The sequence below is a fragment of the Suillus clintonianus genome (genome assembly GCF_016758775.1).
Source record: "Suillus clintonianus strain FC179 chromosome Unknown DEU56scaffold_92, whole genome shotgun sequence".
Taxonomy (NCBI): domain Eukaryota; kingdom Fungi; phylum Basidiomycota; class Agaricomycetes; order Boletales; family Suillaceae; genus Suillus; species Suillus clintonianus.
The window spans coordinates 8,214-26,835 of NW_024539316.1; the positions used below are offsets into that span (position 1 = coordinate 8,214).

At 49.4% G+C, this 18,622-nt stretch overlaps 5 protein-coding genes and 1 non-coding gene across 6 annotated transcripts; 5 read left to right on the top strand and 1 right to left on the bottom strand.

Moving 5' to 3' along the window:
- Positions 1-546: 546 nt before the first annotated feature.
- DEU56DRAFT_962935 (uncharacterized protein) lies at positions 547-1,508 on the top strand (the record flags this gene model as incomplete). The annotated part of the gene is made up of 4 exons (XM_041359375.1): positions 547-828; positions 1,218-1,271; positions 1,327-1,409; positions 1,469-1,508. 4 exons carry the CDS (start codon positions 547-549, stop codon positions 1,506-1,508), a joined length of 459 nt encoding a protein of 152 aa, XP_041204285.1.
- A 4,867-nt stretch (positions 1,509-6,375) lies between these two features.
- On the top strand, positions 6,376-7,566 carry DEU56DRAFT_744125 (uncharacterized protein; the record flags this gene model as incomplete). The annotated part of the gene is made up of 2 exons (XM_041349057.1): positions 6,376-6,727; positions 6,785-7,566. The coding sequence occupies 2 exons, from the start codon at positions 6,376-6,378 to the stop codon at positions 7,564-7,566; spliced, it is 1,134 nt and encodes a 377-aa protein (XP_041204286.1).
- A 793-nt stretch (positions 7,567-8,359) lies between these two features.
- On the top strand, positions 8,360-14,067 carry DEU56DRAFT_892735 (P-loop containing nucleoside triphosphate hydrolase protein). Its single transcript, XM_041356326.1, has 22 exons — positions 8,360-9,031; positions 9,081-9,153; positions 9,201-9,393; positions 9,446-9,619; positions 9,674-9,857; positions 9,914-10,167; positions 10,217-10,300; positions 10,348-11,472; positions 11,522-11,560; positions 11,616-11,688; positions 11,741-11,868; positions 11,914-11,942; positions 11,995-12,068; positions 12,118-12,200; positions 12,264-12,304; positions 12,352-12,660; positions 12,716-13,020; positions 13,079-13,202; positions 13,261-13,394; positions 13,448-13,503; positions 13,559-13,742; positions 13,795-14,067. Exons 1-22 carry the CDS (start codon positions 8,769-8,771, stop codon positions 13,904-13,906), a joined length of 4,041 nt encoding a protein of 1,346 aa, XP_041204287.1. The 5' UTR covers positions 8,360-8,768; the 3' UTR covers positions 13,907-14,067.
- A 651-nt stretch (positions 14,068-14,718) lies between these two features.
- Positions 14,719-16,349, top strand: DEU56DRAFT_585563 (uncharacterized protein). Its single transcript, XM_041346942.1, has 4 exons — positions 14,719-15,197; positions 15,256-15,341; positions 15,392-15,479; positions 15,534-16,349. Exons 1-4 carry the CDS (start codon positions 14,918-14,920, stop codon positions 15,986-15,988), a joined length of 909 nt encoding a protein of 302 aa, XP_041204288.1. The 5' UTR covers positions 14,719-14,917; the 3' UTR covers positions 15,989-16,349.
- A 58-nt stretch (positions 16,350-16,407) lies between these two features.
- DEU56DRAFT_t95 lies at positions 16,408-16,515 on the top strand. Its single transcript has one exon. It is a non-coding gene; the product is annotated as a tRNA-Leu (tRNA).
- Positions 16,516-16,597: 82 nt separating this feature from the next.
- DEU56DRAFT_825911 (Dihydroorotate dehydrogenase-domain-containing protein) lies at positions 16,598-18,599 on the bottom strand. Its single transcript, XM_041354315.1, has 6 exons — positions 18,196-18,599; positions 18,063-18,135; positions 17,952-18,010; positions 17,587-17,897; positions 17,301-17,533; positions 16,598-17,245 (listed from the first exon to the last, which is right to left on the bottom strand). The coding sequence occupies exons 1-6, from the start codon at positions 18,535-18,537 to the stop codon at positions 16,926-16,928; spliced, it is 1,338 nt and encodes a 445-aa protein (XP_041204289.1). The 5' UTR covers positions 18,538-18,599; the 3' UTR covers positions 16,598-16,925.
- Positions 18,600-18,622: the final 23 nt, after the last annotated feature.

The following is an 18,622-nucleotide window of genomic DNA, read 5'->3' on the forward strand; positions in this document are numbered from 1 at the left end:
CTCCGAAAATAAAATCAGTTTTACATTTCTGCACTGCTGCAGCCCTCACATTCCTGCATTTTTGCACGAACAAACACAAATCCTACATTTTCTGCAATGCACATGCACAGGTCCAGGTATTTTGCACGACTCTGGAAATATTCACTGCACACTCGGCCATATGCATTCTACACTGCACTTGTACACTAGTACTTCGACCCAATATTGACAATAGTTCTTTCGACACCCCACGGACAGTTACTAAATATATCAGAGTTTGAAAGACTTGTCAGTGGATACAAGTTCGAGTTCTCGACACAGCGACCATCTACAACACCCCTTTCTTCCCACCATCATTACACCACATCTGATTGGGCAGTCTTTGGGTGCGGTGACATCTTCACCAATTGATTTGTCTACTATCATCCTTGGCAGTGGAGCTGCAACTCTTGGTTCAACTGGGCGAGCACCTGGATCTAGGCGGGGCTCCCCTGCCATAATGAGCATGACGCGCTCAGTGCCAACATTCTCTCTCGCTTGTCATCCAGCCAGTACAGCAATGTTTCCATGGGTTTCAAACAATACCGTGTCAAAGACCCTTATGGGTTGAACAATCGTGGACAGCGATCGGCTTGGACAGTGGTCGGCTTAATATGCTCCTCGCCGAAGGCATTTGCCTGCGGTCATTCTCACATTGGTCCCCAAATGCATGGTCTTCAGGTGTGTTCGATCGATGGATATGTCTTGCAAGGCACCTCTCCTCATAGCGCGAGCTTGACACCCCCTCATACCAACACCACTGGCTATACGGACATTGCTGGATATGCTAACATGAGCCCTTTTGGCAAGGTCGGTGTTGCCGCAACATTGAATCAGAGCTACAGCTATGGCATGTAGAGCAGGTACATTGATTGGTGCGTTTTTTCTTCTACTATTAGTATACATGAGCTAACTACCTTCTTCTACAGCTGGTTACAAATGAGTTCGCTGGATCAGATGGAGACAAGTAGTGGATGGCGGGCATGAGCTGGGTGTAGTGTTGTGGGCAGAAGTCCGCCATTCTGCCAACTGGTTGTGCTAAACCGGTTCTGCCCGGCAGATGGCAGAATTCTACGGGCAGAATCTGGCAGAATGTCGAACTACTGGGGATCCCATCCAGTAGCTTTCTTCGCCTTATATGGCCATAGAGCAACTGCACTCATTCAGAAGTTAGAACAAAAACTAATACAGTTCCATAGGTACATCCGAGTCCGCTTTCCGAGGCGGCACTGGGCTTGTCTTCCGCATCAAAAGTATGTTCCGTTTTGCTCCCATTCCCAACTCCTGCTCAGCGGTTCGTTTGCACAGATGATTCTCGATCAAGTGGATCGCGACGAAGCGGTATCAATGTGCCAGCTTTATATCCGATTATTCAGAGACGAAGAGCTTTTGTGAGTATCTAACAAGCCATTCAAATTTGCATGTTCTCAATCTTCTACTGTTATCGTAGGGAGGAGACTCGGGATGAACATCGCCTCGGAAACAGATAATACCATTCGACGCTACAGTGATGTATTGGATACGCTGATCTTGCAATGTAGTTATGATCTCGCAATGTAGTTATTTACATTCACCGAACAGGTCAGAATTGGGATGTGTTTGTGTCTTGACATCCATTAATACTATTTCAGGTGAAATACTGGACCTCAGCGGTATGACTTATGCAGCAGGCGCGGGACTAGATACCAGAAAACTATGCCTACCAGGAACTCGCATGGAAATGCTCGACCAGATCAAGGAATGGGTCCACACTGCACAGTGATCCATATGATTCTCCACACGTCCTATGGCTATCTGGTTCAGCTGGGATGGATTAATCAGCCATCGCCCACAATTTTCGCCACCATTGCGCGTGACCTGGCCGACTATGATCCAGAGATCAGACGAGCATTGCTAAATGCAGTCAAGAAAGCCAATGCACTCAAGAATACGAGGGATATGATCCAGCAGTGGCAAAAACTTCTTGTGGAACCGCGAAATCTGTTGACAACGAGATCATGGTATTTGATCACACCTCACACAACAACGGACAGTGGGACATGGACGCGCTGATATCTTCTAATGGTGTTTCCTAGTGACACTTAGTACTATACATTGTCGTAGCACTTTGAAAATTCTGCCAAGCGGCAGAAGTGGTGGTTATGCCGCTTCTGCCGGTTATGCCGGCACAATCGCCCGCAAACAATTCTGCCCCCAGCACTAGCTGGGTGGACGGCGCTAGTAGGGTGCTGGATTTTTTTTCGTCATTTTTTGCTCTGCATCGTCGTGTTTCGTTCTGCATCAATGTATATCACTATATAGTGATACCTATCATCCAATTCATGTGTTTCATTGTCTATCGATGTGATTCAATTGCGAATGTAAAAACTACCTGGAACGAAATCGAATGCGTATCAATCTGTAAATATGACTTGTTCGATCTCTATCAATAAAATTGATAAAAGTCTCATTTTTCACGATAGACATTGATTCATATCAAACTACCAATTTCTATCAACATCTATCAACACACATCCATCTCTATCTTGCTTATTTTCACTGGGCATCATTGCTTTCATGGACTTGCATGTCTCGTTAGATTATTTTGCACCATACCACATGTATTCAAATAGCTCAATGATAGGTGTTTATCATCTGATACTGTAGAGATACGACACTAGGTTCGTCACAGGTCACAGCCATCAACGAATCGAACCTATTTGGTGTGACTGTCACACCAATTTTTTGGGGGCCGAAGCTAATTTGTGACACGTGGTAAAAACATACAGAAAAACATATAAAAAACATACAAGAAAACATATAAAAAACAACAATGCCCAGCTAGATTCTACCTGTTACTTCTCAACTTTACAATAAGATATGAATCAGACAAGAAGCCTTGACAAAATCACGATTTCCGAAGCTATTTTTTATGTGGTCACAGGTGACAGGGTATTGTAAGGTGCCGGGAATCATAGCTTGCCGGAGATTCCCGGCACCACACTTCCAGCCGAGCGCTGCTGCCGTTTTTCCTCTCATTCGTTTTTTCGACCTACTACCGACATCGATTTCGAAGTACATCACATTCACTCGTTATATCATCGTTTCGTTGTTTCATTACCTCTTAACTATGCATGAGCATCTCGGTCTCGTCCTAGGCGGTTCATCCAGCGTGCCTCCTACTCCTCCCGCCACCCAGAACGCTGCTTCTTCGGGAGCAAGCCAGCCAGCTGGTCCACCTGCTGCGAGACTGCATCCCCCCGTAGCAGCAGGCTCTTCAACTGCAGGGCCTTCCACCAACAACAGCACTCGAAGTCACCAGAACTCGATTCAGCAACCTCAGCCACAAGTCCCTCAGCGACAACCGCAACCACAGCAGGCTAATCATCAACCTGTGCAGCAGCAAGCTGCGCAAGGGCAGCCGCCAGCGGCACCGCAGAACCAGCAACCCCCGACTGCCACCCCTGCAGACGAAATTGCTGCACTAAGGGCGAGGATCGCTGAGCTTGAACGAGGTGTTGCTCAAGGCAACCAACTACCGGCCAGAGCCACAATCCCTCGTCAAGACTTAATAGCTGATCCCGCGGAGGTTGAGCGAGTTCGTGCGAGCCTGGCTAGCGCGAAAGAAGAGTCCAAGAAGGTGACTCTGCCTGAGCTTCGCCCTGGGCACAAAGTGAGCGCCCTAAGTTTGCGTGAGTCTGCAATACCCTTTCGCGCGATATCCACCACCGTCACCGTGCCCCGTTCCCCACCGAACCTGTTAGTCACGGCACCCACTCTAGTGGGTGCTTATGGCACCGTGTTTCCGCACCATTCCGTTACTCGGGTGCCACCGTCTATCCGTTTACCGTCTTGCCTCTCGCGCGTATAATTCGTTTTCTGACTTGCCGTATTTAAGCCATTCCTCCCAAGGTGGAGGAGGCATTCAGATCTTATCGCTATGTGCCTTACACTGCCCTCACCCACGCTGCACGCTCGAAAGCGTACCTTCGTGGGGAGGAGTCGTCCTTCGTTTTCACTCAAGATGGACTCACTGCCAAAGGTCTCGACCGATCGAACGAAATATCGATATCTACGGTAGATTGGATTGCTGCGTCGAAAGCAGCCGAGGAAAGAACACTGCATCATTGGGGAGCGGACAGGGAATCAGCCCTAGTGTCCCACCATTTAGTTGTCCTCGATATTGGGCGAACGTATGGGTGGTCTGTCGCGATGCATTATGATGTGCAACAACGCGAGTTAGCACATGCAAATCACGAGCACAACTTGGCGGGCCTTGATATAGCAGCTCTTACCCTAGCCAACAATAAAGTTGCTTCTGCCTTGCTGCCCGCTGTGCAATCCGCCCCCTCAAACAAACGTCCAGCTCCGAATGACTTTGTGGCGTCCCCACGCAAGAAATCCCACACAATCAATTCAAGCCATTGCTTTCGGTGTGGAGCGCCTGGTCACTTGCCCGCAGACTGCACCGCCGACACCACAGTTGCAGGAAAACCTGTTGCCTCCCTTGCCACCGGCGCGCGGAGCAAACACGCCCTCGCAGCAGGTAACGGAAAGCATTTCTGCTTCAACTGGGCGAGCAGCTCGAACTGCACCTTCGGTAGTGGATGCAAGAACGTTCACTCTTGCAGCGTGTGCGGAGACTCCTCCCACGGAGCAGGTGGCTGTAAAGCCCGTGCTTGATCCTCGCATCGTGGTTACTCCTCTCGACGCTACGCGGGTCGAGGAACTCCTTCGTAAATATGGTATATTCAATGACTGGCAGCACATAGTAAATGGTATCCGCAATGGTTTTAATGTCGGCGTAGCCGAACCACCTTCTGAAACTTATTTATTTCGAAAACCATACCTCTTCCTTACTCAATCCCTCAATAATCGACTCATACATTCTCTCCGAACAAGAAGCCGGCAGATACTCTGTCGGCTTCCATCCTTCAGATCTAGAGCTTTTAATTGGCCCCTTTCGTTCATCTCCGCTGGGTCTGGTCCCAAAGCCGGGCTCAGACAAATTTCGCATCGTACAAGACCTTTCCTACCCTCGCAATCTCTCCGATGTTTGTTCCGTCAACGCTGGAATCGATGCGGACGACTTCCCAACAGTATGGGGCACCTTCGACGAGACAGCTGCTCTCATTCTATCCCTACCCCCCGGCTGCGTTGCTGCAACCTTCGATGTTTCGTCCGCATACCGCATCGTACCCGTTTCACCCGCGCAGCAAAATTCCCTTTGCGTATACTGGAAGGGCATCGTGTACGTCGACCGTGCCCTCATGTTTGGCCTCACGTCCAGCGCGGGCGTCTTCGGGTCGGTCGCAGACATGCTTGTTGCAATCTATGGCAAAGCAGGTTTCGAATTAATCCGCAAGTGGGTAGACGATTTTCTTGTCGTCAGGCTACCTCACCAATCGTGGTCCGAGGCCGAGTTCATGGCTGTGACAAGCATTTGTGGCGTGCCATGGAGCCTCGAGAAACTGCGTCGTTTCGCATCAATTCAAAGGTACATCAGCTTCGACTGGGATCTCGAGGGCAAAATGGTTTCGCTTCCAGTCGAGAAGCTCCACAAGATACAGCAGTTAATTACCAGCTGGCGGCTAGCCGGTGCATCATTCACGGCGAAAGAAGCCGCTGGCCTGCATGGCAAGTTAGTACATGTCGCGTGCATTTTCCCCATAGTCCGGCCTTTCCTTCGTTCTATAGCAGTATTTGCAGCAGGTTTCCGTTCAGCCCGAGCACACCTTCGACCGTCAGCAGCTGTAGCCGCAGATCTCCCCTGGATTCAACTCCTACTGTCGCACCTTCCGAACCGCATCCCATTAGCTGCACCCTCCCCACTGGACATCGGGTGGTGGGGCGACGCCAGTACGTCGTTCGGGGTTGGCGTTGTCGTTCAGGGCCACTGGGCTATTTGGCGCTGGGCACCGGGTTTCAAAGTTGGGCCTTCACGTGCCTTCGATATCGGTTGGGCAGAGGCCGTGGCCATCGAGCTGGGGTTTCGAGTTGCCCTTCATTTGGGTATTTACATTTTCTGCACCCCTCTGGTATAACTCTCCTAATCATGATCTAAGGGATCATTTCTGCTGCTACCCCGTCAAATCGGTGCTACATTGTGCACTCGGACAATATGGGAGTGGTGACCGTAACCAACAAAGGACGTTCTCGCAGTTCGGAAACGAACGCTGTCCTGAAGCACCTCTACCGTCTGCAAGCAGAGTGTTGTGTGCGTCTACAGGCTGTTTATGTCCCCTCCCGTGGCAACATCGCAGACGCTCTGTCCCGCGGAGATATTCCAGCCTTCAAGGCCGGGTTTCCTGGAGCTTCGAACCCAGTCTCTATTCCATTGCCACCTCACCTCGCTGGCAAACTAGTCCCTTGGTCGTCATGACGCTGCAGGTATCCCTCCCAAGTGACCACCTTTCTAATATCCCCCTTGGTGCATCCTCGCCACTGGAGCTCGAACCGTCCTCCCTCCGCCCACCTTGTAAGGCATCCGAGCGAATTTTTCTCTGGCGAGGGGTGAACTCTCCTCCAGCATCAACAATAGCCAACCCAGTAATATGCCATATTGCCAGCTTGGCCAATCGGGCTTCTCTCCGTGACACAGGTTCTTATGGGGCCGGTCTTCGAAAATTTCATCTATTTTGCGACATATTCTCGATTTCTGAATCAGAACGACTCCCGGCTTCATTCGAACTTCTTCACTCCTTCGCATTGTGGGCCGTCACAGACCCTAGTCCTGGCGACTCCATTTTGTCAATATCCAGCAACACCCCGTTTGAGCCAATATCAGTTAGCGTGGCACGAAAGTATCTGTCGGCAGTGCGTGCCTGGCACATAGCCCAGGGCTGGCAACCCCCACTTTCAGATACCCACCACAGCCGCATCAACTGGTCTTTACGAGGCCTCGAAAACCTGCAGGGCAGCCGTCGTAAACCCCTCCGGCCACCCATCACACTACCAATGCTAACAGCACTCAAAGCTACCCTCACCCTTTCGGACCCGTTCGACGCCTGTGTTTGGGCAATGGCATCATGTGCCTTCTTCGGCATGATGCGTTTTGGTGAGGTGTCAGTAACCTCGCGTGCAGCCTTCTCTCCTTCGAAACACCTTTCGAGAGCAGATGCCTTCTTCAGCACAGACTTGCGAGGAAGCCCGTACGCACGTCTAGACCTCCCCTCTGCAAAAACAGCTCGAGCTGGGGAAACTCAGTCAGTATTTCTCAACGAGCAAGGGGACTTATGTCCCCTTGCTGCCCTTCGCAACCTCGCCGATGTGGTGCCAGCACTGGGTGTTGACCCCCTGTTTTCGTGGCGGGATTCCAAAGGCGACACTCGCCCCATGGCGAAGGCCCGAGCCATGGAGCGAATAAATTCAATCTTAATAGGATGGGGTTGGGGGACTTCATTTGGCCATTCGTTTCGCATTGGAGGTGCTTCGTTCTACTTAGCAAAAAAAGTCGACCCCGAAATAGTGCGAATAGCAGGGCGTTGGAAGTCTCTTGCTTATGAGACCTACATTCGTGCGTTCGAGCAAATATCGTCGCAGCACCTCGCCAATGCCTCGTCTCGATAGGATCGCCTCCACTTGTTGTTGGGCTGAGCAGCTAGAGCCGCGGGCGTTCCGGCGTGTTGGGTGAGCGGCTCCACCTGCTTGCGTCCCACCCCGAGCTAACGCTCGGACCAGCCCAACATCTTAGATCGCGTCACCGACTTTATAGAGCTAGACGAAGCTGGATTGTAAGGTGCCGGGAATCATAGCTTGCCGGAGATTCCCGGCACCACACTTCCAGCCGAGCGCTGCTGCCGTTTTTCCTCTCATTCGTTTTTTCGACCTACTACCGACATCGATTTCGAAGTACATCACATTCACTCGTTATATCATCGTTTCGTTGCACCCACCCATCCCTCCCTCAAGTGTTATCACGAGTTTATAGTTCATTGTCAGCATAGAGTAACTCGTGTTTAATCTGGCTAAGGCCATCCTTTAACTTTAATAGCCAATGTTGCTTAAGAGTCAGTGCGCGATCGAATTCGTAAGCAGGTTCCCGCCCTCCCAGCGGCTCCACCTGCTTGCGTCCCACCCCGAGCTAACGCTCGGACCAGCCCAACATCTTAGATCGCGTCACCGACTTTATAGAGCTAGACGAAGCTGGAATTCGAAGCTGTGACACTAAGCGTGACTTTGTCACGTGCTGCACGTGACGAAGCTAGTGTCGTATCTCTACAGTATCAGCGTGATTTGATCATATAACATAATGTGACATGGCAGTGATCTAGAACATGTCTGTACTCATATCACAATTCTGTAACGTTCCTCGGACAATATCACAAAAATCGATTCCTTACATCGACATATATTCGACACTCAGTTATAGATACTCGTCACAGGGTACACAGCGTGTCACAGTTGTTACAGGTGTATATATGGCCATATATAGGTTGGGCAATTTTGGTGATGTATCTACCTCTTTCTGGTCGATTTTCACTGGGGCTCAACCCCCAGTTGCCTCCATACAGTCAGCTACAGTACTGTACACAGTTCTTTATGCAACACACTGTAGTGTTCGGAATCTTAAGGGATGTTCGGACATGAATGTTACCAAATGTCGGAACCAAATGAGGCTCCGAGTTGGAACAGGCCACCACATACTCGGCTCCTACAAGGATTCTCGCGTGAGCCGAACTTAGTGGACGCCGCCGGGCGCCTCAGAACCGCAAGCGACCTACATAAATGGATGCATTCCTTGCAGCCGTCCGCCCAAGCTGCGCTCGGACATGAGGTCAGAATCCACCTCACATGCGCCTCATACCTCGGAGGGTCTTCCAGCCTCTCCGGATGAGAAGAATCCTGCTTTTGCCAAGGAGCTCGCACCCCCGGGGCCGGAACATGTCGCTCTGGAAATTAAAGAGAATCCAAAGGGCATCCGAGCCTTTTTCCCCTGGCCAGAGAAATCATCCAAGAAAATAGAGAGTGAAGCCGAGTTGAATGCAAAGGCAGCAGATGCACCCGTACCTGCGTCATTCTTATCGTTATTTCGGTAAGATCATCCCACTCTCCTGATTGAACGTGGTAGTTCACCGACGCAGGTATTCAACTCGCTTTGAAATAATGTTGGACCTTTTTGGCATAGTCTTTGCTATTGCGGCTGGCGCTTCGCAGGTGAGTTCTCGGGTTTGCGAGCTACATCTCCTGATTGTCTGCCCTAGCCTTTGATGACTTTCATATTCGGCAACTTGACACAAGATTTCGTTACATTTGGTTTAGTAGAGAACGAGTATTATCAATCGTTACAGTCCAATGATCCGAACGTGATTGAGCAGGCGCAGGCGGCACTAAATGCTGCTGCATCCTCATTCCGTCATAATGCTAGACTGGATGCTTCTTACCTCACTTATCTTGGTAAGTTCTGAATTCGATGAAAATGACACCTAGTATCTGAACTTGGTATCAGGTATCGCGATGTTCGTATCCACGTATCTGTACATGTACACCTGGGTTTATACTTCAGAGCTTAATGGGAAAAGAATACGAGAGAGGTATCTCCAGGCTATCCTCAGACAGGACATTGCCTATTTTGATGATGTCGGGGCTGGAGAGGTTGCGACCCGCATCCAAACCGATACTCGTAAGTCATACCAGACATTTCATAGTGGATGGTCGATGACACGTTCTGAAATAGACTTGGTACAACTGGGAATATCCGAAAAGGTCACTATTGCAGTCACTTTTGCCAGTGCATTCTTCGTTGGCTTTATAATTGCATATGTCCGGTCATGGCGTCTCGCTCTTGCGTTGTCGTCCATCCTTCCGTGCATCATGATCATAGGCGGCGCCATGAATAAGTTTGTGTCCAAATACACGCAGTGAGTGTACCTGCTGCTGAACTTGTCCTGAAGCTCTGATCTCCGTTCCATACCAGATTGTCCTTGAAACATGTTGCTGAGGCAGGTAATCTTGCAGAAGAGGTCATATCCACGATTCGCACTGCGCAGGCTTTCGGGACACAGAAAGTTTTGTCTGGAATATACGATAAGGACATCGATGTAACTCGCGCCGTTGACCGCAAAGCGAGTATTGGGCAAGGTATAGGGTTGGGCTTCCTCTTCTTTGTGATATACAGCGCGTATTCGCTGGCGTTCGATTTTGGAACTACCCTCATCAATGAGGGCCACGGTCTGTTCCCGTTTCTGTGCGTGAAACTGCATTTAACATTGGTTGGCAGCGAACGCCGGACAGGTCGTGAATGTCTTCATGGCCATCTTAATTGGATCATTCTCTCTTGCCCTGCTTGCGCCTGAATTGCAAGGTAATCGTGGTCTCTCTTTTGTTTCGGAATTCTCACAATGCTTTGAGCCATTACACGTGCCTGCGGTGCTGCCGCCAAACTCTTCGCCACGATCGAGCGTGTTCCTGATATCGACTCTGCAAACCCAGGAGGGCTAAAACCTGCAGAAATTACTGGCGAGATTACGTTCAAGGACGTCAAATTCAATTATCCTTCTCGCGCAGATGTCCCAATTCTTAAAGGCATCAACATCACCTTCCCGGCTGGCAAGACAACTGCTCTCGTTGGCGCATCTGGATCTGGTAAATCTACGATTGTATCTCTCACAGAACGCTTCTACGATCCACTCAGCGGCTCTGTTACGCTTGACGGAACTGACTTGCGGGAACTGAATATCAAATGGTTGCGCTCTCAGATCGGTCTGGTCTCACAAGAGCCCGTGCTCTTCGCGACGACTATCAGGGGCAACGTCGCACACGGTCTCATTGGCACACCATACGAGGATGCATCTGATGAGGAGAAGTTTCAGCTCATAAAAGCAGCCTGCATCAAGTCCAATGCAGATAGCTTTATTACCCACTTACCACAAGGATATGACACCATGGTTGGTGAGCGTGGTTTCCTGTTATCGGGAGGGCAGAAACAGCGCATCGCTATTGCGCGAGCTATTGTGTCGGATCCGCGGATCTTGCTCCTTGATGAAGCGACGAGCGCTCTCGATACTCGATCGGAAGGGATTGTACAAGATGCTCTGGACAAGGCAGCTGCTGGCCGAACTACCATCACCATTGCTCATCGCTTGTCAACGATTAAAGATGCTGACTGCATACTTGTAATGGGCGATGGACTGGTACTGGAGCGAGGGACTCATGCCGAACTTCTGGCAGACGAAAATGGGGCATACTTTCGTCTTGTCACGGCACAAACTCTTCGTGAGGGTCACGAAGATGATGATCTGGATGCAGCGATATCAAGTCACGAGAGAAATCTGGAGGAGCCTAGGTCAGGAGAACTCCTCGATCGGAAGAGCACCATTCGCTCCACCGGAAGCGACGTCGTCAGTCAATTAAAGGAGACAGTAGGGGATCGGGCTCCAGAAGAAGACCACGGTCTATTCTATTTGATGAGACGAATGGCTGGTCTTAACCGTGAAGGGCTTCGCCGATACTATATTGGATCTCTCTTTGCCATATGTAAGTTTGCGAAGCATATATTATGAGCTGATCTCAAATGTTTCTGCAGGCAATGGTGCCGCTTATCCTGCCTCTGGCATTATCTATGGTAAGTCTTGTCGCCAAACCAAACGGAAACCATTTATCCTGGCATGCACTGGTAGGGCGCTCGATCTCTGGCTTTTCTGCGACCACAAATTCTGCGCGCCGCTACGCAGGCGACCGGAATGCTCTCTGGTTGAGTTTACATATTTTCCTGGAGATCATGCTGGCACTTATTTCGAGCCAGGTTTTTCATTCTGGCCATTCTGTACGGCTTGTGTGCTGGTTTTCAGAACTACTACTTTTCTTCTTCTGCCGCCGTCCTGACTGCCAAGCTCCGTTCAATGAGCTTCAAAGCCATCCTCCGACAAGACAGTGAGTGCTTAATCACTAAAGTATTTTTCTCACTCATGGAATCAGTCGAGTACTTTGACAACGAGAAGAACAGTGTGAGTCACATAACTCTCCAGCTCATGCAAAACCCTCAATGGACTATGTAAGACTGGCGCTCTGACGTCAAGCTTGAGTGAAAACCCTCAAAAGATCAATGGTCTCGCTGGCGTAACTCTGGGAACGTGAGTATTTGAGTACTCCCAAAGTAGTGTCATTACTGACTTTGGTTAGAATCGTCCAATCTATCACAACTGTAGTTGTTGGTTTGGTCATTGGTTATGCATATGCTTGGAAGCTGGCTATTGTCGGCATGGGTGCGTCCCGATTTCCGATTTCCGATTACATGCCTTCCTCTTACAAATTTCGTCGTTGTTTAGCATGCATCCCTATCCTGGCGTCCGCTGGATTTATACGTTTGGTACGTGACTTGCGTAATAATCTCCCCTCGCGCTAAACACCTTCTAGCAAGTTGTTGTTCTGAAAGATAAGAAAAACAAGTCAGCGCATGAAAGCTCTGCTCAGATTGCCTGCGAAGCTACTGCAGCCATCCGCACTGTTGCATCATTGACCCGGGAAGAGCACTGCCTCGATCTTTACAGGCAAAGCTTGGAAGAACCCGTCAGAAAATCCACTAGGACAGCGCTATGGAGCAACATGCTATTCGCGCTCTCTCAGTCTATGGCATTCTGGGTAATCGCTTTAGTTTTCTGGTATGGCGCGACGCTCGTTTCACGGCTTGAGATGACCACGCAATCATTCTTCATTGCTCTGATGGTACGGCTATTTCGTAAACCTTTGCGCGTTATTGAAGTAAACAAAACACTGGCAGACTACAGTATTTAGCGCAATGCAGGCTGGCAACGTCTTCGCCTTTGTGCCTGACATCTCATCTGCCAAAGGAGCCGCGAACGCAATTATCAGGCTCCTTGATTCGACTCCTACGATTGACGCAGAGTCAACCGAAGGCAAAAGGGTTCCGAGCGAATCTATCAAGGGCCACATAGAGCTGGAAAATATTCATTTCAGTTACCCCACCCGTCCCGGAATCCGGGTTCTTCGTGGCCTCTCGCTTACTGTCGAACCCGGAACTTATGTTGCTTTAGTCGGCTCCAGCGGTTGCGGCAAAAGCACAGTGTAAGTCTCACCACTGCATCGTATTCGAACAGGCTGCTGAGAGTTCATTTCAATCTAGCATCCAGTTACTAGAGCGTTTCTACGATCCACTTTCTGGACAGATCTCGCTCGATGGGGAGCCTATCGACGGATTTAATGTCCAGGCATATCGACAGCATATTTCACTTGTGTCGCAAGAGCCTGTGAATAGCCTCGTGATTTTCATCTCTTGGTCGAGAGAGCTGACTGCTTGTCTTGCAGACTTTGTACACGGGAACTATCCACTTCAATATCTTGATCGGTGCCGCCAGACCGGAATCTGAGGTTACACAAGAAGAGATCGAGGCTGCATGCCGCGATGCCAATATACTAGATTTTATTCAATCACTTCCAGAGTGAGACCTCAATTACTGCGAGAACTTTAGGCTTACTGACATGATAATGATAGTGGGTTCAATACCGAAGTCGGTGGCAAGGGATCACAGTTGTCGGGTGGTCAGAAACGTGTGTATCATTCATTGACAGATACCTTTCTTTGTACGCTGAAATCATGATACAGAACGTATAGCAATCGCTCGCGCACTACTTCGGAACCCCAAAGTTCTTCTGCTCGACGAGGCCACATCAGCCCTCGATTCAAATTCAGAGAAGATTGTGCAAGAAGCTCTTGACAAAGCTGCCAAAGGTCGTACCACCATTGCTATCGCCCACCGTCTTTCGACTATCCAGAACGCTGATCGCATGTGAGTCAATGGAGAGCATCGTCACCGTTGAAACTTTCTCACTGCTTTACAGACATTTCGTCAAGGACGGGAGAGTCAGCGAATCTGGAACACATGATGAGCTTCTTGCGCGGAGAGGGGATTATTACGAGTTTGTCCAACTGCAAGCACTGAGCAAGAAGTAGTGGAAGTTTAACGATGATGCCCCCCATGTATTAATGAATCGATTAGATCACCGACTATACAATCACACTTACCACAGACTCGGACGTCCGAACACCCGCGTCGTCATATAATTCAACACCAACTCTTAAGAAACTGCGTTGATTGAAACCTTCCAGAGTCAACACCATGTCAATGTCCCGGGCCCACAATTGCGCAAGGGTTCCACATTTTATCCGACGATGCTGTGGACCTTTTTTCTATCAGCATGTCAAAGATTACGCAAGAGCGTTTCTGAGCTCAGACGAAGCACAAGGTGTTCCAAAAGCTGCAGATTTTAGATGGCGATCCAGCTTGCGTTACATCCTTGTGCATTTCGTGGCGTTCCCAGCAAATGTGTTGATGTCATGTCCAGTGACACTCGCTTCCGACCCTCCATGTCAGAGCAGGGCGATCACTCAAGACTTATCATATGTATATGCCACTCGATTTTTAACTGTGTGTCTATACAACTTACATAGATAAATGTAGCCTTCCGTAGGATACACATTTTATGATTTTTTATCATGTATTGCCTTGTGCATGTAGGACCAGAGCTAATGCAGTGACACTGACAATGCGACTCATAATATTGGTGAGTACTGAGAACACCAATCGAGGTCTGGCCCACTGCCAACTCTACTGATGGCGCACATTTAGCACACATATACAATGATACATTTACATTCGGATGTGACAGGGTATTAGGTGAGTCACGGGCCGGTCGGGTACTTCGGGCGGAGATAATTAGCTAAGCATATAAATTGAAGCGACTAGAAATTTGTTCTCTCACTCTCATCCCTCATCACGTGCAGAGCATATTTTTATCCCATCACTGAGGAACGTCACTGGCAGTACAGTGCGGTTCAACCGGTATTATCACGCCGTGATTAATTGATTCAGTGAATAGTGCAGATGTGCGTTGCATCGGTACGATTCCACAACGGTCATACAAAATTGAGTCTTGATAGATTCAATTCAGAATATATTGCGCTATGGCTTACAGCTCCGAATCCAGGGAGCAGCTCTACGCTGAGGCCACATGGCTACATGGCGCCATTGTTGCTGCAATGTTTTATGGTGTGGTAGTCATCATGACTTTCATCTGCTGGCGCTCCCTCTGGCCGCGCATTAAATCGCATGCCACTGGCTACAAGAAAAAGAGATTCTTCCTCTGCTATGTTGCCTTTATTTTTGTGTTGGGCACAATTTATATAGCGTTTACCGCGGAGGAGACTCAAAATGCTTTCATTAACAATCGTCTATATCCCGGAGGCATGTGCAAACTATGAAGTAGACCGCATCTCCTACTTATGTTCTTTCACGTATACAGGTCCTAGTGCGTTCGCGAGGACAGCGTTCTCACCTACACTCGGTGTTACCCTCCTGCTCTCGAATTGGTGTGCAGACCTATTGATGGTAAGTGTACAGTCACATCTTCCATTCCACTATTGACCACACACCACAAGATTTGGCGGTGCGTAGTAGTATACAGAGACACCAGATTCCACTACGTTATCTTGGGAATTGGAATTATCATGTTCACCACGTCTTTTGGTATGTGCAGGATCTACCCCTGTCGTTAGCCGTCCCTCCTAATACCTTTTCAAGTCACCGGGACTCTCTGGCTTGTCACCATGTCAAGACCAACAAAATCCACAACCGGCTGGATGTCCATCCGCCTTCTCTTCCCATACACCTGCGTCGCCTTGGCCATCAACATCTTCGTCAGCCTCCTCACCGTTTTACGCCTGCTATATCTCCGCCGCCGAATATCGAAAATCTTTGGCCCAAGCCACGGAGCGATCTACACCAGTATCTCAGCAATAGTTATCGAGTCCGCCTCCATCTACTCAATATGCTCGCTCCTTTACCTCATCCCGTTCGCTGTCCACAACCCGCTCTCATATGCATTCCTGCAAATACTGGGTGAGGCGCAGGTAAGTGTGCACATGCTACTCAGAATGAATTGTGATTTACGTTCTTCTCTAGATCATCGCCTCACTCCTCATTATCTACCGTGTCTCAGAGGGCAAAGCCTGGAAACACGGCACTACCCTCAATAACACAGCCTTGGGCAGCTCCCCCTGGATGCAGCAAATGCCCCACTGGCAGATCATGTCCATGACTGCTCCACCAGTTCAGCCGACCGTCGAGACTAACTCCGACTCAGAAACCACCCACAACGAATCTGTGCGGCCGCCAAAGCCACGATACTCAAGGGAATTTACCGGTGAGGCCAATGCCCCAGTTGGCAACGAGGTATGAAGTTCGCGGGCTGCAAGTATGCTATCGAAAAGGCATGACGCACATATTTCTTGATGAACTTCTGTAATCTACTTGGTCCAGCGTATAAATTCGGTGTGGTCGATACGCTACCGTGAACCAAACTCTTTTTGTGTAATTTCAATCCGCCCTGCAAGCACCATGTTACTGAAGGGAGCTTTCCCTTTCAGATATAGGCCTATTTTCCGCCGTACTTCAAGGACAGATGGCCGAGCGGTCCAAGGCGCCAGACTAAGGAGACCAGCTCATTTGATGAGCTTATCATCTGGTCTCTTCGGGGGCGTGAGTTCGAATCTCACTCTGTTCAAATGTTTACTTTTTTTGTTTTCCGGACTGTTACGACCAGTGGACGCGCTGGTAACCAGGTATTTCATTGAATAAGTGGTCATAATAATATAGGATCCTAGGTATGATCACACGGTCAGACTAGGAACACGTGACGTGCACCTCATTGACACTTTCTATAAATTTCCATTCTCCTTGCATTGTTGATTCTGCCGAGTTTCAGCTATGTCTTCAATACTGAACACTCCACCGCACGGGGTAGTATATCTACATAGGGCTCAGCCCTAATATATAGCACTGTGTTTTAATAAGGACCTCCTGTGGTACAAGTTTGCGGACATCCATATCAGCTCACTCATCCGCTCTCCAAGCTGGTCCAGAAGCGAGTTCCTGCCCCTGTTGTATGAGTGTCCCTTTGCGTTCTGAGTCTGGTCATGACTCCGTCCAACTGAGCTTCCGCACAGATTCATCAACAACAGCCTTCCATGTTGTGTTCTCCGCTCTGAGCAGGGCCTCCAGTTCGTCCTTGATGCGTCTACAAGTCCCTACTCCGTCATAGCCAAAGCCAGTGTACACTTGAACCAGTGAAGCACCCGCCCGAGCATAATCCAACGCATCAGCGCCCGTGCTGATACCCCCGCAGCCTATCAGCGGAATGCTTGCAGGAACGTGTGCGCGCAGAGTTTTCAAAACCTGTAATGCACGCGGCTTCAAGGGCGCACCCGAGAGACCGCCCATCTCAGATTTGTTGGCTATCCAGAATTGCATTGATGAGCGATCATGAAGTGTGACAACGTGTCGACTCACGATCCATAAGACTCGCGGGGCGACTGATAGTAGTGTTGCTGACGATGACGCCATCAATCTTGCTCTTGCGAATGAGGTCTGCAATATCAATAATTTGGGACTCCTCGAGGTCAGGTGCGATTTTCAGCACCAAGCGCGGTCGCCGTGCTGTGATCGGCGACGGTTCTAGTTCATCTCGGGCTTTTGTGACACTGGTAAGTAAATCTTCCAATAGCTCTCGATTTTGAAGACCGCTGAAGGGTCGTCAGGTAACGCCAGAATGATGGTATGGTCAATTGAGTCTTACCGTAGTCCAGGTGTGTTTGGGCTAGAGACATTGACAACCAAAACATCAGCATACGGGCCGAAGGTTTTCACACCAGTGACAAAATCCTCTGGAGACTCGACCGGAGAAGATTTATTTTTACCTAGGTTGATTGCAAGAACTGACCCAGGTTTGAGGGCAGCAGTCGTATCATCTTTCGTCTCATGGAATTTGGGTATGCGAGCGCGAAGGCGGGAAATCATGGAGGTAGCGCCTTGCGAGGGAAATCCGTACCGGTTGATGAGTGCTGCATCATCGGGAAGGTGAAATACACGTGGCTTTGGGTTTCCAGGCTTGTACGCCGCTTAGACTTGGGTCAAAAACTACCAGACATAGGACACACATACCTGAGGTTTGGGAGTGACGCTTCCTATTTCAACCCAGCTAAAGCCGAGATCAAGGATACCTAACGCGCTTGCATCGATACGAGGTCAGACATGCGTCAAAGGGAAGCGTACCATCAATAGCTTCGCCATCCTTGTCGAAACCAGCTGCCAAGCCAACGGGATTGGATAATTCGCGACCCCAAAACTAATACGAAGAATCATGAGTAACCCATGTCGACAGCCTTCGAGTAGAGTAATTGTGCACCTCAGACCGCAATCTTTCATCATCCTGCACAGGGTCCCGCGGGCCAAGTCCGCTACGAAGGACTTTGACGGCAATCTTGTGTCCAGTTTCTGCATCGAATGTACGACGTAGTACAGGTGTCAAAACATAACGGTGGATTGCGGAACGTGCATCATAGTAGTAGACACCAAACAGACCAACAGAAGCAGCGAACACTGTTGCGTAGATAGCAGTGCGGGCAGAAGACTGGGATGACGATGATGATGCCGTGGTTAACTTCCGCGCAAACACAGGTGAACGATGGGCAGCTTGCTTTTGTAGAACATGATGAAAACCAGTTGTGCGGAGGTGCATGGCGGCCATGCTGGCTTTGCAGGGAACTACGTTGAAGTGAAAACGTCGAACCGGTACCGAACAATGTAGCAGCTGCAGCGTACAAATTTGTTTA

What these genes read in the sequence shown, in the direction of transcription:
- DEU56DRAFT_892735 (XM_041356326.1), top strand. Translation starts at nt 8,769, where the DNA reads ATGAGGTCAGAATCCACCTCACATGCGCCTCATACCTCGGAGGGTCTT. An exon ending in TGCCTCTGGCATTATCTATG is followed by an intron (nt 11,561 to 11,615) that starts GTAAGTCTTGTC and finishes ATGCACTGGTAG; the next exon opens with GGCGCTCGATCTCTGGCTTT. An exon ending in GCTGGCTATTGTCGGCATGG is followed by an intron (nt 12,201 to 12,263) that starts GTGCGTCCCGAT and finishes GTCGTTGTTTAG; the next exon opens with CATGCATCCCTATCCTGGCG.
- DEU56DRAFT_585563 (XM_041346942.1), top strand. Translation starts at nt 14,918, where the DNA reads ATGGCTTACAGCTCCGAATCCAGGGAGCAGCTCTACGCTGAGGCCACA. An exon ending in GGTGTGCAGACCTATTGATG is followed by an intron (nt 15,342 to 15,391) that starts GTAAGTGTACAG and finishes ACACACCACAAG; the next exon opens with ATTTGGCGGTGCGTAGTAGT. An exon ending in CATGTTCACCACGTCTTTTG is followed by an intron (nt 15,480 to 15,533) that starts GTATGTGCAGGA and finishes TACCTTTTCAAG; the next exon opens with TCACCGGGACTCTCTGGCTT.
- DEU56DRAFT_825911 (XM_041354315.1), bottom strand. Translation starts at nt 18,537, where the DNA reads ATGGCCGCCATGCACCTCCGCACAACTGGTTTTCATCATGTTCTACAA. An exon ending in GGATGGCGAAGCTATTGATG is followed by an intron (nt 18,011 to 18,062) that starts GTACGCTTCCCT and finishes CAAGCGCGTTAG; the next exon opens with GTATCCTTGATCTCGGCTTT. An exon ending in GCGTCACTCCCAAACCTCAG is followed by an intron (nt 17,898 to 17,951) that starts GTATGTGTGTCC and finishes GCGGCGTACAAG; the next exon opens with CCTGGAAACCCAAAGCCACG.